Source organism: Pinus tabuliformis, chromosome 5_2 (genome assembly GCF_031772625.1).
Source record: "Pinus tabuliformis cultivar Carrire ecotype Pingquan chromosome 5_2, CPIR1, whole genome shotgun sequence".
Classification (NCBI taxonomy): Eukaryota; Viridiplantae; Streptophyta; class Pinopsida; order Pinales; family Pinaceae; genus Pinus; species Pinus tabuliformis.
The window spans coordinates 1142773580-1142791412 of record NC_142306.1 but is presented as its reverse complement, the minus strand read 5'-3'; the positions used below and the strand labels follow the sequence as shown (position 1 = coordinate 1142791412).

General features: G+C 40.4%; 1 protein-coding gene across 1 annotated transcript; it reads right to left on the bottom strand.

Moving 5' to 3' along the window:
- Nucleotides 1-16604: 16604 nt before the first annotated feature.
- LOC149163219 (uncharacterized) lies at nt 16605-17588 on the bottom strand. Its single transcript, XM_089435377.1, has one exon. The coding sequence runs from the start codon at nt 17586-17588 to the stop codon at nt 16605-16607; it is 984 nt and encodes a 327-aa protein (XP_089291503.1).
- Between the last annotated feature and the right edge of the window lie 245 nt (nt 17589-17833).

The window sequence follows — 17833 nt, the reverse complement described above, 5'->3', positions numbered from 1 at the left end:
TCTAAAGGTGTTTTTGGCTCAAATTTGATTCAATTTTCAGTGAATTTAGACTTGAATTCAATAAACGACAGTAAGTACAGTGTATTGGAATGTTCTAAGAGGCTACTTAGCTACTAAAAAAGGGAAAACGATCCCCAGCAGAGTCGCCAATTTGTTTCGGGAATATTTAGTGTTTCTACAAACGCCTAACCCTCTAGATCTAGTAGCTGATCTAGAAACAATAGTCAAAGTAATCTTAATTTTTCCTATAAGCAACATATAAGATAAAGGACAGAGAAACTAGTGTCGATCTAGCGTCATCCTTCCAATTCAATCCTTCTTCACCTCATGAAAAGCATAACATTCCGACAATATCACAATACTTGCACTCAATCCTAATCTCATACCACCAACATCTCCTTGCAACTCAGTATATTTCAGCCCCCAGATCTCTTAGATGAGTGATCTACTTATAGATGAGTGAAGGAGATTGTGTCATCAATGATGATGATGCCTTTCTATTTTTAGAAATTAGTTCCATGAAAGAGGGGCATAGGAGGTTTATGTTTCCTAATTCATTTTGTCATCCAAGGGCAAACTCAAAGGTGCAGGTGGCACTTGAGAAACTTCTAGAGGCTTCCATTGGATGAGGAATCTTCAAACCCTCACGAAAATTTGCCCAAGTTCGCTCATCGCAGGCTAAAGAGGGACTAAGTGCGATGCATAGCACTCAGTCAGTGTAGCTCCTGCAATGCATTGCAGCCTGATAGAAGGCTTCTTGCGCTGATCTCTTTAGGGGCACTTTTTGGATGTTTTCTGTGATGGAACTTCTTTGGGAGTAAGGCATTCTGATGACTAACTTCTTTAGGGCATGTAACAACTGTATTAGGGGTTGATGAGCCCTAATAACACTGACCTGTAAGTTGGGGTTGATATGCCCAAATGGATCTGTAACACTAGCTGATAGGAAATTTACTTCATCAGAGTTTATTATCTGCCTAAAGTATTCTAGTGAAAATATCCTCATGGGGAGGTATTTGAGCAGTTTGTATGGGGCAAGTTGGCATCCATATATCCTTATTTTTGTGTGGTTCTGGTACAAATACCAATCTCCCACTTTACTGTTCTTGGCCAACTGTAAAACCCTTTTTATTTCTTAACTGATCCTGGGTTGATGGCTACTGGTTAGCATATTCATAACTGGATGGACAAATGAATCAATGAAGTCTTTATAGGAAAAAACAGTGCAGAGTTTCTGGATCAATGGTGTCCATTAGATGACTGATCTTGGGTTTCCTTTGGTATCTAACTTTTGGATACTGATTGGAAACTTGTTTGACTAATAATATAAAAACATATGAAATAATGCGGATGAGTACTTGAAAACTCTCTCAGTTGGTAGTCTGATGAATTGTTCATGCATTTTTTCTGCTATGAACTGAACATAGTTATATATTGCAGTAGGAGACTTGCCTGGGCTAAAGATGGAAAGGAAGACAACAACAACTTCATCCACATGTTCATCATAGGTGTAGCCTAAAATTCAGGAGAGCATGGTTATGATTTGTTTGCCTCTCTCAGAAAAAATGGTGGGAGCATATGGATGACTTTCTGTAGGAGTATGACACTCCTATATGATGAAAGTTTGGAAAATTTGGGCTATTCTAGGAAGGTCTAACTTGGTATAGAGGTCCAACAAGCCTTCAATAGAAAGTGGGGTCTCATTTGGGCTTGGTTGGACTCGCAGCATTTGGTTAATGGATTCTGTAATGATGGTAAATAAAACTTGTTGGTTAGGGGTGACAATGGCTCTTTAGATGGGAATGTAGCAAGCATGACAGAAGTGGATGATTTCTGGGAATGGGTGTACTTCTGGAAACAAATACTTGGGCAAGTTGGACTCCCAAAGGTGAATATCATCGTTCTGGTTTTAAAATTTGTCCTTACTCCAGCAATGGAGCTTTAGAAGGTAGGAAGGGGAAGCAATGTCCTTAATTTGAAAGTCTTGGTCTGCTAAGGCAAAGTGGTCAATGTCCAGGTGAGGGGTTTGCAGAGGTCTCACGTCGAAAGAGGTTTGGGAAGCCATAATTAGGCTTACAGATATGAATTAGCCTTTCAATGGTTTCAGGAGTGAGGATTAGAGGTTATGGAACAGTGGGTTGGTAATTACAGTGTGTGAAAAAGATTTGGGATGTAGAAACAAGTCTCTTCAATTTGAGGAAGGTTTCTTTAATTAATTCAATTAATTAACCATTCAATTACACTGTGTGTTTTCAAATTCAAGGGTCGTTCTAGTTTTTTCCAAGAATACCTGGAAATTGGTGATCTGGTGTGCAAACTGGGTTCTGTGGTAATTGCAGAAGGTATTGAGGCTTCAATTGTCAACTGGCTGCTTCAATTGGGTATCTGGAGCTTCTTCAGGTGGCAGAAGGTGGTCAAATTGGTCGCAGAGGTTCAGGTGTCGCAAATGGATAAGCAGCAGTTTCCAGTGAAAAACGAGCGAAAAGAACAATTTGGGGCTTTTTCGGCCTTTTAACGGGTAACGGTCACATTTTGGCACGAAAATAATTAAATGAACAATGGGCAGTTTTTTGTTTAGGCGGGGAGGTGGTTTTGTGCGCCATCGCACCACTTTTGGATGGCGGGCAATATTTTTCATGAGCACGTGATCTAACTTGGTGCCTCCACATAGCAGAACAATGCCTAGGCAAAACCGCAAATCTCGCGTGCTCTCGGGCTATTATCGGTCGGACGATGAATCCACACGATATGGCTGTACACCGTTGGATCTGGGGGTAGGAGATTAGAGGGCTATTGCGCAGTTGAGTTGTACGGATGGAATCAGGAAAGTGGTTGGCGAGGCCCAGGATTTAATTACAGCATATTGTAATTATTTAACCAATAATGTGGGGATTTTCAATATAATCTGCGGGTTAATAAAGGTGGGACCATGGGTTAGATGGCGGGGTTTTCCTTAAATGCACCACGGGTTGGTGGGTTAAAAAGGGTTGTCGGGAAATACGAAGTGGGGGATGTTAATTAGATAATGTGGGGGTATAGCAAAAAATTAGAATAAAGGGTTTTTTGTGGGTTTTTAGAGGGAAAGAGAAATTAATGAGGGGGAAAGTGATATTTGTAATGGGGGGTGGGTTTCACACTAGGAGAAGGGGTTTTGGGAAGGGAGGATGATTTTTGAAGGGTAATTTTAGGGAAATATGTGAAACCAAGGGGTAAAAGGTCAAAATGAGGGGGAATGGGTATTTATAAGTAATGAAGGGATAATGGGGGAAATTAGTAAATAAGTATGTGGGGGTGTAGTGAAATGAGGGGAAATTAGTAAACAAACTTGGTGAATGTCCTTTCTTTCTCACAATTCCTTCTGCACATGAAACATAGGATTAAGCATGATAAATGTGCTTTTTGACTTAATAACCTTGTGCATTTGCCACATTTCTTCTACCTAGCCTTTATTTACCCTAACATTTTGTCTTCATTTTAATGGGTGCATTTAAGCTTGCTGACCCTTTATTTCCTTTTCTTTTGATAAGCAAATTATCTAATTTCTAACCTTATAACTTCCAATGGCTTAGATTAAACTGATGAGCTCAATATTATTCTCTACCTAACTACTGATCTGCCAAGGTTAAACAGTTTGGCTAGATCTTTATTCTCTATCTATCAACATGAAATTTAGAGCATGAATGAGCCAAGATTAAGCTATTTAACCATCATGGATTATGGCATTTTTGACAAGCTGCACACAATCTTATTTTGCATAGTAAAGTAAAAAGTAGTGGCATTTGAATTTGCACACTTTCATGATCTATTTTTATTTCATTTTGGGGTTCATATTTTTCACTCTTTTTTTTTATTATCTTTTTTTCTTTCTTTTTGTCCTTTGATTATTCTTTTAGGACATACGCTCTTTACATTTTTTAATTTTTAATATGAAAAACATTTTGTAGAAAGCAAAAGTATGTACAATATTACAAGACTAACCATGGTCAATTCAGAATTATGAATCCTATTATTATAGGACCCTAACACAAGGCATCCATGCGAGTGCGGAAAAACGATCTTGATCGAGTTTGCAAATGAGTTTAGTTGTGGCAAGTCAACTGAGGTTTATGTTTATACGTATTTGAGATGCCCTCGCTTTGAACTGAGCAAATGTTATCAAAGCAAAGAATATGGAAATAATGCCTCTCATAGGCAACATGGAGAATGATATTTTCAAGTGTAGTTGGTAGACTAGAGATGGAGAAAATCCCAGGAAGATCTCAATTTGAATCTATGGAAATGCCTGTTCGAATGTGTTTTTTGATTGAGAATATGAGATTCGGGCATTTGAGTGCATTTCCAAGCTCTAGCATGGCCCCCATCTCTTGGATTCCTTCCCTAACAGCCAGATTTAGGAATTGCTCAATGCTAAGGTAATGTCTTTAGATTTTGCTACTAATCCTTCACTGAAGATGATTTTATTTCAATCAAGATCACTAAATTCTGACATTTATTTTATTTTATTTTGTACAAGAGATTTAAACATCGCCGCATCTTGATTTGAAGAATCCTAAAATATCTGCTAAAATAACAACAAAGCTATGGGAATTTCATCGCCTTGACATACCCGACCCTAGGCGACCAAATGTAGTATACCTAGGGGGGATAATATGGGGTACAGAGGGAGGTACCCAATGGAATAATGTAATAATGGGATGGGCCATAGTAATAAATAAAGTGGTTAACCCGTATCATGTAAGGGACCACAAGTAGTTAGCAATAATGTAATAAGCCCATGGTATTAGATAGATGGTATTGAGGGAACCATGGTAATGACCTATGGTATTGTATGTATGAGGCCTATATAGAGGCTAGAGACTCCCCATTGAGAGATGTCAAGGATTATTGTATGAACAGGCGTATGGCTTGTGGAGTGTTCTCCTTCCTTAAGGAGTGAATGTATGGTGTTGCCCTACCTTAAAGGTTTGATCAATAAAGAAGCATTTATCTATATTCAGATCTTGTTATTTCTTGGGTATATTTGTATTTTCATATATTTTCAGATCAGATCTAAAACAAGTGGTATCGAAGCACTTTCTTGAGCAAAGCGGAGAATAATGTAATAATGGGATGGGCCATAGTAATAAATAAGGTGGTTAACCCATATCATGTAAGGGACCACAAGTAGTTAGCAATAATGTAATAAGCCCATGGTATTAGATAGATGGTATTGAGGGAACCATGGTAATGACCCATGGTATTGTATGTATGAGGCCTATATAGAGGCTAGAGACTCCCCATTGAGAGATGTCAAGGATCATTGTATGAAAAGGCATATGGCTTGTGGAGTGTTCTCCTTCCTTAAGGAGTGAATGTATGTTCTATAACATTGAAGCTCTGGATGCACCTCAATTTTATTCTTGGATACTCATCAAATTGCTTGTTCAAAACCCTTTTTTTATTTATTGAATCCTTTGTTATTAAAACCATAAAGTGGCTAAGGACAACGTTGGCAGTATGTCCTAATGTTGAGCTTGTGTGATTCTGAGTGGATTTCATGGAAGATGAGATCAATTTTATGGAGAAGATGTTACCAGGGGAGGGTGATGTTGAAATTTGTAACTAGGTTCAGTCTTCATAAATGTAATTGAGATGTACTTATCAAAATAATGAAGAAAATCTATTTATTATTATTATTATGACTTATTAAAGCATGGGTTTCATGCTTGGGTTATCATGTTTTAGGTCAAAGTCCCCATTGAGGAATTCTAGGATTTATTCTAAGTCATTAGAGTCAGTGTACATTTAAAGAGACCCTTCTTGGGCTTTCAGGTCATGTAAAAAGAATTATTTTTGAGTCAAAAATGAATTTAGTCTCCTCCACACCAAGTCGACCTAGAGAAGATCAAGTCGGCCTCAAGATAAGTAATTCAACCTCACAAAGGGGCTATAAATACAAGGAGCTCAAATTCATTTGAAGCATCTTATTCTCTCTCTCATAGTTCGATCTCTGAAGCTGGAAGCTAGAAAAAGTGCAAAATTGTTTAAGGGTTAGCAAAGGTGCTAGAAAGAAGTGTGAGTTTATGGAGGAAGATAAAAGGGATCAAAATCGAAATTTTGGGACAAATCTCAATCCATTCTGAGGTGTATCAAGGGAGAGAAAAGTTCTTCAAGTTTGGTTGAAGCTGATGCTGCTATTGCTGCTAGGTCAAAGCTATTATTGGGTCGAAGCTTCTACTGATGCTGTCAGATTGAAGTTGCTTGTGAAGGGTTGTCATCTGCAAGAATAATTGAGGGCTAACTTGGTGTGGAGGGAATATTTGGCTAGGTCTAGAATCTTGGATTATCTTGAGAAACTATTGAAGGAAGAATTGTTGACTGGGTTTTCCCCTAGATAGGGGTTTTTCCCTGACTGTCCACCTACATTTGTTGTCCTTGTGTTATTGTTTTGCTAATTTCTTGATGAACTAAAAGATAAAATAAGAACACAAAGATAAAGAATCACAAGTAATTATCTATATAAAAAAATATTTTTGCCTTTCTGATTTTCTAACATGGTTTCAAAGCTAAGGTGAAGCGGGAAGAAGGAAGTCTTGAGTATCTACTAGAAGGAATCGAAAGGATTGATCTAGAGATCATATAAGGATTTCTTATAAGAAAAAAGCTCGTATCTTCAAGGACAATGTCTAACACATTAAAGAGTGAGAACAAGTTGGAAGGAGCATCAAACTAAAGATCTTGGAAGAAGAGGATTGACCTCATTCTTGAAAAGAACAAGTCTTGGATGTGGTCAGAGGGAAGGTGAAGAAATCTACCGAATAATCCAGTGATGCAGCCAAAGTGAAGTATAGGGAATTGGAAATATTGGTTATGACTCTGATGGTAGAAAGCATTAAGGACAATCTTGTCCCATACATTTCCAATATAGACCATGCTCAAGAAATGTATGAAGCATTGACAAAATTATTCACTATCAAGAACATAGGTCAAGTAGAAAGCTTGAAGAATGAGTTGAGGACTACAAAGATGACAAAGGATGATATTGTGGCTTCCTTCTTTGTAAGGATATCAAGGATTAGAGATGAACTTCAAGCCATAGATGAAATAGTACCAGAAAAGGAGCTAGTAATCATTGCACTATTGGGATTACCACCTACTTGGAGCTCTTTTGCTTCAGGTTTCAATAGTTGGAAAGAAGCTCCCACCTTTAAACAACTATGGAATGTTTGCACGCAAGAAGAAATGGTAATTTCTTTAGTATCCAACAATGAAGAATAAAAGGTTTCAAATGCTTACTTTTTCTCTGACAAGAAAGAACGCTCCAAGAAGTCAAGAGGGCCAAGAAAGAAGGTTGATATGTCCAAGATGGAATGCTACCAATGCCCAGGATGGGTCACAACAGCAGTGACTGCCCCGATAGTCCAAAGAACAAGAAGAGAAGCATGGATCAAGCCAATATAGTTGAAGAAGGATCTCTAAAGAATACCATGCCCGAAGAATTGGATTTAAGGGACTTACATTACTAAATTCCTTTGATCTAAGCTTTAGTTATTTTTATTTTTGATTTTTAGGTTTTAGGTTTAACATATTTTGGAAAAATGTTTTTTATTTGTTCTTAAGGTTAAAGGTATCCCTCAAGATTGGAGGGAGCCCTCATCAACCTCCAGAGATAAGTATCCTATTCCCATTTTCATTTTTAGTTTTCCTTACTACTCTAGTTTTGTTTGCATTAAATACTAATCACAATTTATTTTTCGTTGTTTAGGAAAACTTGTTGAAAATTCAAGGAAGAAGGCCTCACAAAACAAAGCATTGGAATTACAATGTTTGTTAGGAAACATGAGGTATATTTTGAGTTACAAGTTTTGTTCTCTCCATATTCATTCTCGATAAACTATTACTAACACCTTTTTGTCTAATCTCTCTTGAACCTTAGAGATTCTTGATTGGGTGATTCATCATTAGATAAATCTACCCTCCTCATATCTTCGATTGCTTTTGCGGAACCCTAGAAAGGTTCACTGAGAAAAACCCTAACCTAAGGGTATGTCGATGATTATGTATAAAACCCTAACCTAATTAGGGTTATTATTGAAAGAAAAATGTCTAATGTTTTTTATGAAGTCATGTTTGGGGTTTTGGTACGGTTATGAAAAATCTAACTTGTTAGGGTTGAATGGTAATGTCTAAAATCCTGAACCTTTTGAAGGATTGATAAATTAGGCTTTGCTATATTTTACAACCCTAAATCATTAAGGTTTGGTAAGGTGTATAAGCAAGACCCTTATTATGTCTTAGAAATGATTTCCTTGGATGTGTGTGTTCGATCAAACCCTAGTCTGTTCAAGGCTGTTATATATCTAACTCTTATTGATATTTGTATAGTTGGGTTTCACTAACACATGCTTGTGCATAATGATGAAATCCTAGATGTATGAGTTGATATGTTTGTTGATGGTCATGAGTCCTAAGGTTTGGAACTAAGCCCTAGTCAAAGTTTGATTCTCTAGGATGATAGTATTTCTGAGTTCTAGGGTTTTGTAATTAAACCTTAGTAGAAGTCAAAATCTTTCATATATGATGACAATGTGATAATTTGAGATTTGTGAAAGATTGTTGAAATTTGAGTTTTTAGTTATGATTGATGCTCGATTGGTTTAGAAAATATAGGGTTTGCAACAAACCCTAGTGGAATCTAGTCATGTTGTTGATTAAGTTGTGATTGGTTTTGATTGTTGAATCTCATGTATGAAATCTAGGGTTTGTATGAAATCCTAGTAGGAAGTCTAACATATGAATTCTGAAAGCTATTAGATACATTGTAGATCTATATTTGTCTGAATTGTTTTTAGGGTTTGCAATATGATGTAGTAGGGTATGTCATACCTCTGGAAGGAACATTGAAACCCTAGATGTAATGATAGTTGTTATGAAATGCTTAAAGCCTTGATAAAATAGTCTAGGGTTTATGAGAAAAACTCTTGGAAGAAGTTGAAGAATATGTGTCTCTTGTTTGTAATTAAGTTTGGGCATCTAATATATAAAGTTGAATGCTTCTGTGGTTTTGATATGGTTAACTTCATGATTCTATAGATTTGATTGTACTTTCTATTCAAGTTGTGCAGGTACGTGATCTTCAAGATAGTGAAGATGTTCGTAAAGAAAAGTTGATGTGATAAGCATGATGTGAATGGTGATGCCAATGTTAACTCTGATGAGAAAGATGGAAGCCATAAAAGATTCTCCGATGTCGTAGAAAAGAAGTAAAACTCCATAAATTAAGAGGGAGCTTGAATTAAAGAAATCTCCCTAGGTTAAAGCGGGATCTTGAAAGAAATAAATCTCCCTAGATTGAGAGGGAGCATGGATGAAAGGAATCTCCCTAATTGAGAGGGAGGTCATATCATAGTCATGATGAACACCTTGATAGAAGAAATTGGAGAAAGTATTTTGAAGGGTTGTTGAGATAAGAAAATCCGGATCGGTTTGTGGAATATGTTGCTGCATGAGAAGTAGGAAAGGAAGTTGCATGGTTGAGGAATCTTCTATCAAGATTCATTGGAAAGGCTTTAGGTTCTACTATAAAAGGTTGAGAAGCAACATCAAGTTGTTTGGAAGACCTCGGAGGTTTATGTCTATTTATGTAGATTTGAAAGTTTGTTACTTATTGGGGTTGTGTTTGTACAAGTAAATCTCTCAAAAGTTTGATAACATGTTTTTACACGCTTAGTATTGCCAATAAGCTTGTTTGGAGAGAATTATTTCCGATCTACTTGATCGGGGAGGATTTGTTACCAATTGAAATAATTGAGAAAGTCAAGGCTTTGTGTGAGACATTGCCTGGGAGGACTTCTTGCTAACACTTTATGTTGATGTCTAGGTCCCAAAGTAGGGAGGATGTCATTGGTCATGGAACTTTGACCTCAGATACACACCTAGATCCCTAGGTTGAGGGTTAGTAAGTAAGCTTGATGGTACCTAGAGAGGCTAAAATCTTTAGTCCATCTTAGTCCCACTTGGATAGATTGCCCTGGTCAGGAATCTAGTCCATGACATTGCGGTGCCTAAAGTTCTTCATGGTTCATGTGTTCTGCTATCTTCCTTGCACTTGTATTGATGAATACCTCCCTAGTTAAGAGGGAGTGTTGAAATTTGTAACTAGGTTCGGTCTTCATAAATGTATTTGAGATGTACTTATCAAAAGAATGAAGAATTTATTATTATTATTATTGTGACTTATTATATCTGCCATAGGCAGGATATATTGTGTTCATTTTTGCATTGACCAGCTATTAGTTTCCCCTTGACCAATTTTTTTTAAAGCATATCCACTGTTTAACATTATCAATTAAAATTTATTATTTTTAAACAATATTTAAATTCATTTAGCTGAAATATTATTGGTTCAATTCTTTCACCTTTTATTTTCTAATGGTGACAGATGTACTTTCCCCGATGGGGGTGAGGACCAAGACTAACGTGCTCGTCGGGCCCCATGAGGAGTGACAGAGGGGTCACTGGGGAGGGTCGTACCTCCCGGTCCCCTCTTCCTATACAAAGGAGGGAATGGAATACATCAGCCTTAGATCTCAGGCGTGTGAGTATTTATGGTGCATTAGGAAAGGGGAGCGATAACTGGTTGATAAGTGGGATGAGGAAGATGCCAGGATTTCGTTTCAGTGCTCAGGTTTGATGGTGGAACTATACTTGGTCTCCTACTCGATGATGACAGAGGCATCAGAGGCGTGACATAATTGGTGGTTTCTTGATTTTATTTGGGGAATTGTGGTTTGTTGCATACAACGTAGTCCAACTCTTTGTTTTTCTCGGGCCTTGCAGGGCCAAACTAGTTGGCAATCGTTGTGTGAAGGCAAATGTTATTTTTGGTTCATTTGGGATAATTAACGTCTCTGTAAAAGCTGGCAGTGCCATGGTGAGGGTGGTGATTGGGAGGCGCCAAGATTTTGGAGGACTGTCGTCCTCCTGGTAGTTGACTCTGTATAATGGAGTGACTAGTTTGGCGAAGAATGTGAAGGTGGTGCTAGTGGCGACAATCGAACAGACTCCTTGAGCTCCAAGAGCGCGAACCTATCTCATAGTTGGCATAATTCTATCTGGGTTCTACAGGACGGGGACAATCCACTCTTGCTTCCACCTACTCCCCAAACCTGTTCTGGGCGGACTGTCGAGTAGAGCTACCGTCGCACGCTGGAGCAGGTGGGGAACCTTGAGTCCTGTTTGGTGGACGGGAGGGCAACAATTCAATTTAACAGATGGGGCAACTCTCTCAATCGAATTGGGTGGCGACAGATGTGCCCTAATCCTCAACACGAGTAGTTTATCCTCCTGTCAAAGCCAAGGATGGGGAGGGAGGAGACCCTTGCATTGACAGCCATGGTGGATGGAAGTAGGAGAAAACCAGTGGGCACGGCTCGGGGTTCAGGTACTATAACGCACGAAGGGCGAGGTGGCGAACTTCACGGTGGTCTACTCCTGACCTCCTGAGGAGGTGGCGGGAGTCTGGGGCAATTGACTTAGCGTCACGGCAGAAGCGGCACGAAGACATCTCGCATTGGTAGCAATACTCAGACTCTTGGCTCTCAGAGGGGTGGTGGGCATTGGAGAGCTCATGCAGCTCAGAACAATGGCCGTTGTGACGCCTTGGACCCATAGGGATTGCATCACTACTGCTTGGAAAACTGTCGAGGCCTAATCCAATCCTTGGTGGATAAGGTAGATGTGGTAAAACGAATTAATCGGGAAAAGCATGATGAGATGATGGCAACATTGGAACACATGCATTACTTCCAGTGCCAAGTCAGGGAGCGAGTGGTGGTAGTTTGGCGGGGACAAAACCATCTAGTGGAGAAAGTGGAAAAGCTAGAGAATTAGATGGCACACTTCGAAGGGCACATTCAATGCAACTTCTGTCCTCCGCCTCCTCCAGGAACTACTCCAGATAACCCAGCTTCTGTCACCTTAGATGATTAGTATGTCCTCTGGTTTTCTTTATGTTTTGTTTGTCTATTGGAGCCTATGGCCCTCTCATTTGTGGACACTGTTATTGGCATCTCTTTTGTATTTTTGCCACCTTCTGCAGACTTTGGTCAACAAACCCAGTCAGGGTGAGACCACATGCTTTTTGAAGTATCAGATGTATATCTTCTTATTTTTATTTATTTATTTATTTATTATTATTATTATTAATTTTTTTTATTTTTTTTCCAGAATGAATAGAATGTTGACTTACAAAAAATGATGGCATATGTACTTCACCATTAATTTGTATTGTACAACTTAGTGTACACGTATTGTACAACTTACTGTACAACTTCCACTATAAGATGACAAATATACCCATCACTAATTTGTATTGTACAATGGTCCCCACAAAGTATCTGCAGTAAGACCTCTGAATCGTGCAAGCTATGAAAGAGGGCATATCCTAACCCTCAGTAATATTAGATCGGTATAGGCTTCTCACAAAATATATTACTAATTGGTCTATTTTGATATACGTTACTTGGATTGAGTAATTGCTTTGGCTAGCAACTACTTTTACATATTTTTTTTAAAACTAAAACAGTTAATATATTTATAGATAAACGGTTGGGTCTTAGCCTAATCAACCAACATTACATGGAGGCTTGAGTTCACAAATCCTTACTACACCTAACAGTCTTTCCTTCTTCGCTTTAAGACTATTCATCGATCCAAAATATTGAGTTAACTGTTAAGTCAAGTGAAGTCAGAGTATAGCAATCAACACGGAGAGTGTGCAAGATCCGTTGGATTCATAGACCAACAGACAAGATCGAACCCTGAAGGAATTTCGCATCGGCGAATGTTGTTTACAAAGTGGCGGCCTTAAGACTTAAAAGGGTGCGATTTGCGATCCCCGAATAATCACATCAGGGAAGAGCTATCAGCGATGACCATACCTTTTAGCGATGCGATCGGCGGAACAAATCGCATCGGAGCAAGTCAAGCGGAAAGGCCATAACTAATGGACAGTCGATATGCCGATTTGCGATGAGTCGATCAAGCGATGCACCAATAGTCAGATCGGCGATCGGGCAAATTTTGATTGGCGCATCGTTGCTTTGTTTACAAAGGGGCGGCCTCAAGACTTGAAGTGTTACGATTTGCGATCCCTGAATAATCGCATCAGTGAAAAGCTGTCGGCGATGTTGGACCATATACCATACTGATTAGTGATGCGATCAGTGGAACAAATCACATTGGAGCAAGTCAAGCAGAGCAGCCTTAACCAATGAACAACTGAAATGCTGATTTGCGATTAAGGGGTGAGCAGATCGAGCGATGCACCGATATTCGATGGGTAGCAGCGATCGGGACAAATTTTGATCAGCTCAGCGCCGATGAGCTATGGTATGGCAATCCACACGGGCTCTTCTGAGTTTTTTTTGAAAAACCCTTGAGTCAGACAACATCCCTCATTGGCTTTGATATCTGCCTCCTTGTTTGAGCTGCGGAGGATGTGAAAAAAGGAGGAGGAGGTAAAAAAAACCAGCAGGCCCCGCAGCCTCTGGAGAGTATTATTGAGAGCTGGATTGCTAAAGTGCTCCTCTGAGTTTAATGTCTTTATCAAGAGCTCTGAGTCCCCAAAGACCTGAAGAGCTTTGTGTCCATGCTCCTGTGCGATCTGGCAGCCTTTAAGAAGCCCGAGAATTTCAGCCTGATTGTTTGTGCTCTGTCCTAGTCCCCAGCTGTAGCTATCTATTCGGGAGCCGTCCTGAGAGTAGACCACTCCACCTGCACCAGAGATCCCTGGATTGCCTTTAGAGGCGCCATCGAAGAAAATGGTTACCTTTCCCTGCTTCCTCCACCAGGTTTGGAACTCTGCATCCAATGTTCTAATGCGCCAAGCAGGATTGAATGTGGGGCGAGCAGGTACTTTCTTACTGTCCCGAACGAGAAGGGTTCCCAGCCAGCTTCATTCTTCAGTTATGAGGGTATCGTCTAACTTGCTGGAGTAGTTTCCTAGAGCTTCCATCAAGGATGCCTTAGCTCTGGCGACCACTGACAAGGGAGAGGACGTTACATTGTTGAATATCCAGTTATTTCGGGCGAGCCAGAGCTTCCAGCAAATGAACTTGGGAATGGAGTGCCAGATCCGATTCCACAGTGATTGTGTGCTGAGAGTCCTAGGGTACCTTGCAGTCCAGGTGGAGAAGAGATCCACGAGAGACCGTGAAGGACGAAAGCCCATACCGATTGGGCAAAGGCGCAGCTTACATAGAGGTTTTCCACGTTTTTAGATGCCGATCTACACAAAATGCACCAATGCGGCCCTATAATGCCTCTATGGGCAAGATTTTCACCTGTCAACACTTTCCTGTGAATAAGTAGCCAAGTGAAAAAATTCACCTTGGGGATTCCGTATGCGTCCCATGTGCGTTGCCAGATGGAAGGGTTGAGAACTTGATTTTGCATTGATTGCAAGGCTGCAAAGGCAAGTGCAGGGGTGTAGACTCCTATCTTCCCCCATCTCCAGAGATCTGATGCATGTAAGTTAACAGGTTTCGAGCCCTTCAGCTTAACCAAGAGAATGTGCTTTTGGTGAAGTAAATGTGCTAGCAGGTTGGGGAAGACCCAGTCCTCCCAATTCCCCTGACTGTCCCAAGCAGAAATGTCGGCAAGACTATGCAAGCCGTGCTGGGAGAGCCAGTAACGAAGATCAGCTAAATCCACTGTATGTTCGAGGGGGAATTTCCCATGATTTTATCTTCCCGTATTGTAATATTTGCTCCATTTCCATGCACCCTGTAAAGCTGGTTTTCGAAGGTGGAAATCCCTTTTCTACATAGGTTCCAAAGCGGCGTGCCTTTGGGAACACTGTCTGCTTGGAGGTTTCTCAATGAGGCTCCTTTGAAGTATTTATTCCGAAGTAATTGGCTGAATGGATGGTGTTTATTGGAGTAGAGCTACCAAAGGATTTTGCCACCTAAGGCAATGTTGGCCAGGCCAGGGTCTCTAATCTGGAGACCTCCTTCCAGCTTTGGCCTTTTCACTGTGTCCCAACTAACTAAGTGAAATTTCCTCTCATTTCCTTTGCCTCCCTGCCATAGGAAGTTTCTGAGCAGCTGTGAAATCTGATCCGTGATTGTCTTTGGAGCCAGGAGGAAGGAGGCCTGATAGATAGGGAGAGAGGAAAGGACAAACTTTATGAGGATTAGCTTGCCAGCGTAGTTGAGCCACTGCCCACCCCAAGCAGCTATCTTGGTTTTGATCTTGCTAATGGCTTTAATCCAAAGTGAGGCTCGGTTAGCCCCCAGGGTTAAAGGCAGTCCCAGGTATTGTATTTTGTCCCAGGAGGCATAGCTTGGAAAGTCCATGATTCTAGCAATTCGAAGTATGGTTTGCTCCTCTATATTCCAACTGTACACTGCACTTTTGTTTTTATTAATAAGTGCTCCTGAAATGATATAGAAGCTTTGCAGGGTCCCATTGAATTCCTTTGCTATTCGTGTGGAAGCTCCTCCCAACAATAGAGAATCATCTGCGAACAAGGCATGATTGATTGGTTCTAATCCAGTCGTCGGTCGGATGCCCGGGAGAGTACCTTTGTTTCTTTCCGCTATCAGTTTCCTGCTCAAGGTGTCTGCCATTATTATGTACAGAAAGGGAGATAGCGGGCATCCTTGCCTTATCCCCCTTGAAGCTTGGAAATAAGAGGCAGGTCGGCCATTTACCAGTGGGGCAATCCAAGGTTTGTCAGTGCAGGCCTTGATCAAGTTCACAAAAGCTGGGCTGAATCCAAAGGAGAGAAGAACTTTGTAAAGAAATGATAGTTTTACCCGATCAAAGGCGTTGGTCATATCCAACTTGATCAACATCCCTTGCTCCTTCCTCTGGTGACTGGAATGCATGGATTCCTGTACAAGTATCACATTATCCAAAATATGTCTTCCTACTACGAACCCTCCTTGACTGGGAGAAATAAGCTTACTTAGCAGGGGTTTAATTCTGTTTGCGAGCAATTTAGCAAGAATTTTGTAAGAGACATTACATAACGAAATGGGTCTAAATCTGTCAAAGGTAGCCGGATTCACTTCTTTGGGTATTAAGGCAAGAAAGGTGGATTTGGTGTTGCCTCCCACTTTTGCCTTTTTCTGAAAAGCCTTTGCCATTCTTAGAAGGTCAGATTTGATGATTGTCCAACAAGCTCTGTAGAAGTGTGCTGAGAAACCATCTGGGCCTGGGGCTTTGTCAAGCTCCATGTCCCATATTACATTACTGATTTCTTCCTCATTGAAGGGCTTCATAAGATTTGAGTTATTCTCCTCATTAACTAAGGAAGGGATCTGGGAGAGGAAGTCATTGGAGATCGCCTCATATCCTGTTCCATCCTCTGTATATAACTGTTGAAAGTGAGTTTCAACAGCTTCTTTAACTTGGGAAAAACCTTTGGCGACTATCCCATCTGCTAAGGTGATTTCTAAAATGTGATTCCCGAAGAGGCGGGCTTTGAACTGCCTGTGGAAGAAGGCTGTGTTTCGGTCACCTACTTTCAACCATAGGCTTCAAGACTTAAGCTGCCAAAATTCTTCTTCTTTTCTGAAGGAGATGAAAGAAGCAAGTTGGGCAACTTGTTCTCTCTCCTATTCTTGCGTTGTTATGTCTTTTCCCTCCATCTCCAACTGCAATTCTGCTAACTGTTGTACAGTTTCTTTTCCATATGTGGTGAAGGTGTTGGGAGGCATTTTGACCCACTCTTTCAGAGCTGCTTTGGTTGCTTTCAATTTTTGCTCCCATACATAACTAGGTGACCTGGTGATCGTGATAGACCAAGCCTTGGCAAAAACTTCCATAAATCCTTCTTGCTTTATCCACAAAGGGCTGAAGCGGAACGGTATAGGCCCCAGGTTTTCTTCCTCATCTAGTTGTAAGAGGATGGGTTTATGGTCTGAGGTGAGCTTTGGTAGGATTCTCGATGATACTATTCTCTTATCCATCAAAAGAGTGCTCTGCACTAGGAATCTGTCAAGTCGGGCTGAGATGTGTGTTGCCCCTGTTCTGTTGTTGGTCCAAGTGTATCTCCCCTTCTTGGGTTTAAGATCAAGAAGATCCCACTGCTGAATTATGTCCTCCACAAGGGGTAGCAATGGATCTCTGCTATTGTTACCCCCTCTTTTTTCTTTTGGGTCAAGAACGATGTTTAGATCTCCTGCGATTACAATGTTCATGGGAGAATAACTATCTACAAAATCGAGAAGTGTTTGCCAACACTCTTTTTTCTCAAGGTAAAGAACAGGAACATAAAGATTAAACAGGGCGAAAGTGAGCTTACTTGCTTTATGTCGAAGCTTGGTGTAAATCCAATGTTGAGTCTCGAAGGAGTTCTCCAGCTGGAACAATTCCTCCATCCAGACCGTGGCAAGTCCTCCTGAGGTTCCCCTTGCACTTATGGCCATCCCAGCTTTGGTCTTCCAGTTTGTTCTGCTTAAATCTAGAAGGGCTTCCCCTTCAATTTTTGTCTCTTGGAGCATGAGGATCTTTGGGGTTTCTATTTTCATGAGATCTTTAACAGCTGCAGCCTTCATGGGATTCCCCAAGCCTCTACAATTCCAAGAGACTATACGCATTATTTAATTGGGGTAGTGGAGGAGAGGCCTCCCTTTGGTGGTCGTGCTCTAGTATTTTGACTTATGGACATTTCTAGAGTGCACTGAATTCCTTGCATTTTTTGCCTCTCTACTTCTTCCTCTCTTGCTTCGTTGAGGGATTTCCTCCCTGCCCGCTTCGAGGGCCTTTGAAATGTCTCCTCTTCCTGTGAGCCTGTCAATTCCGAGGGCTTCTTTCTTATCATGTCTGCATAAGAGGATGGCAA

Bases quoted from the DNA above. Each gene is read 5' to 3' on its own strand.
- LOC149163219 (XM_089435377.1), bottom strand. From the start codon at position 17,588: ATGCGTATAGTCTCTTGGAATTGTAGAGGCTTGGGGAATCCCATGAAG.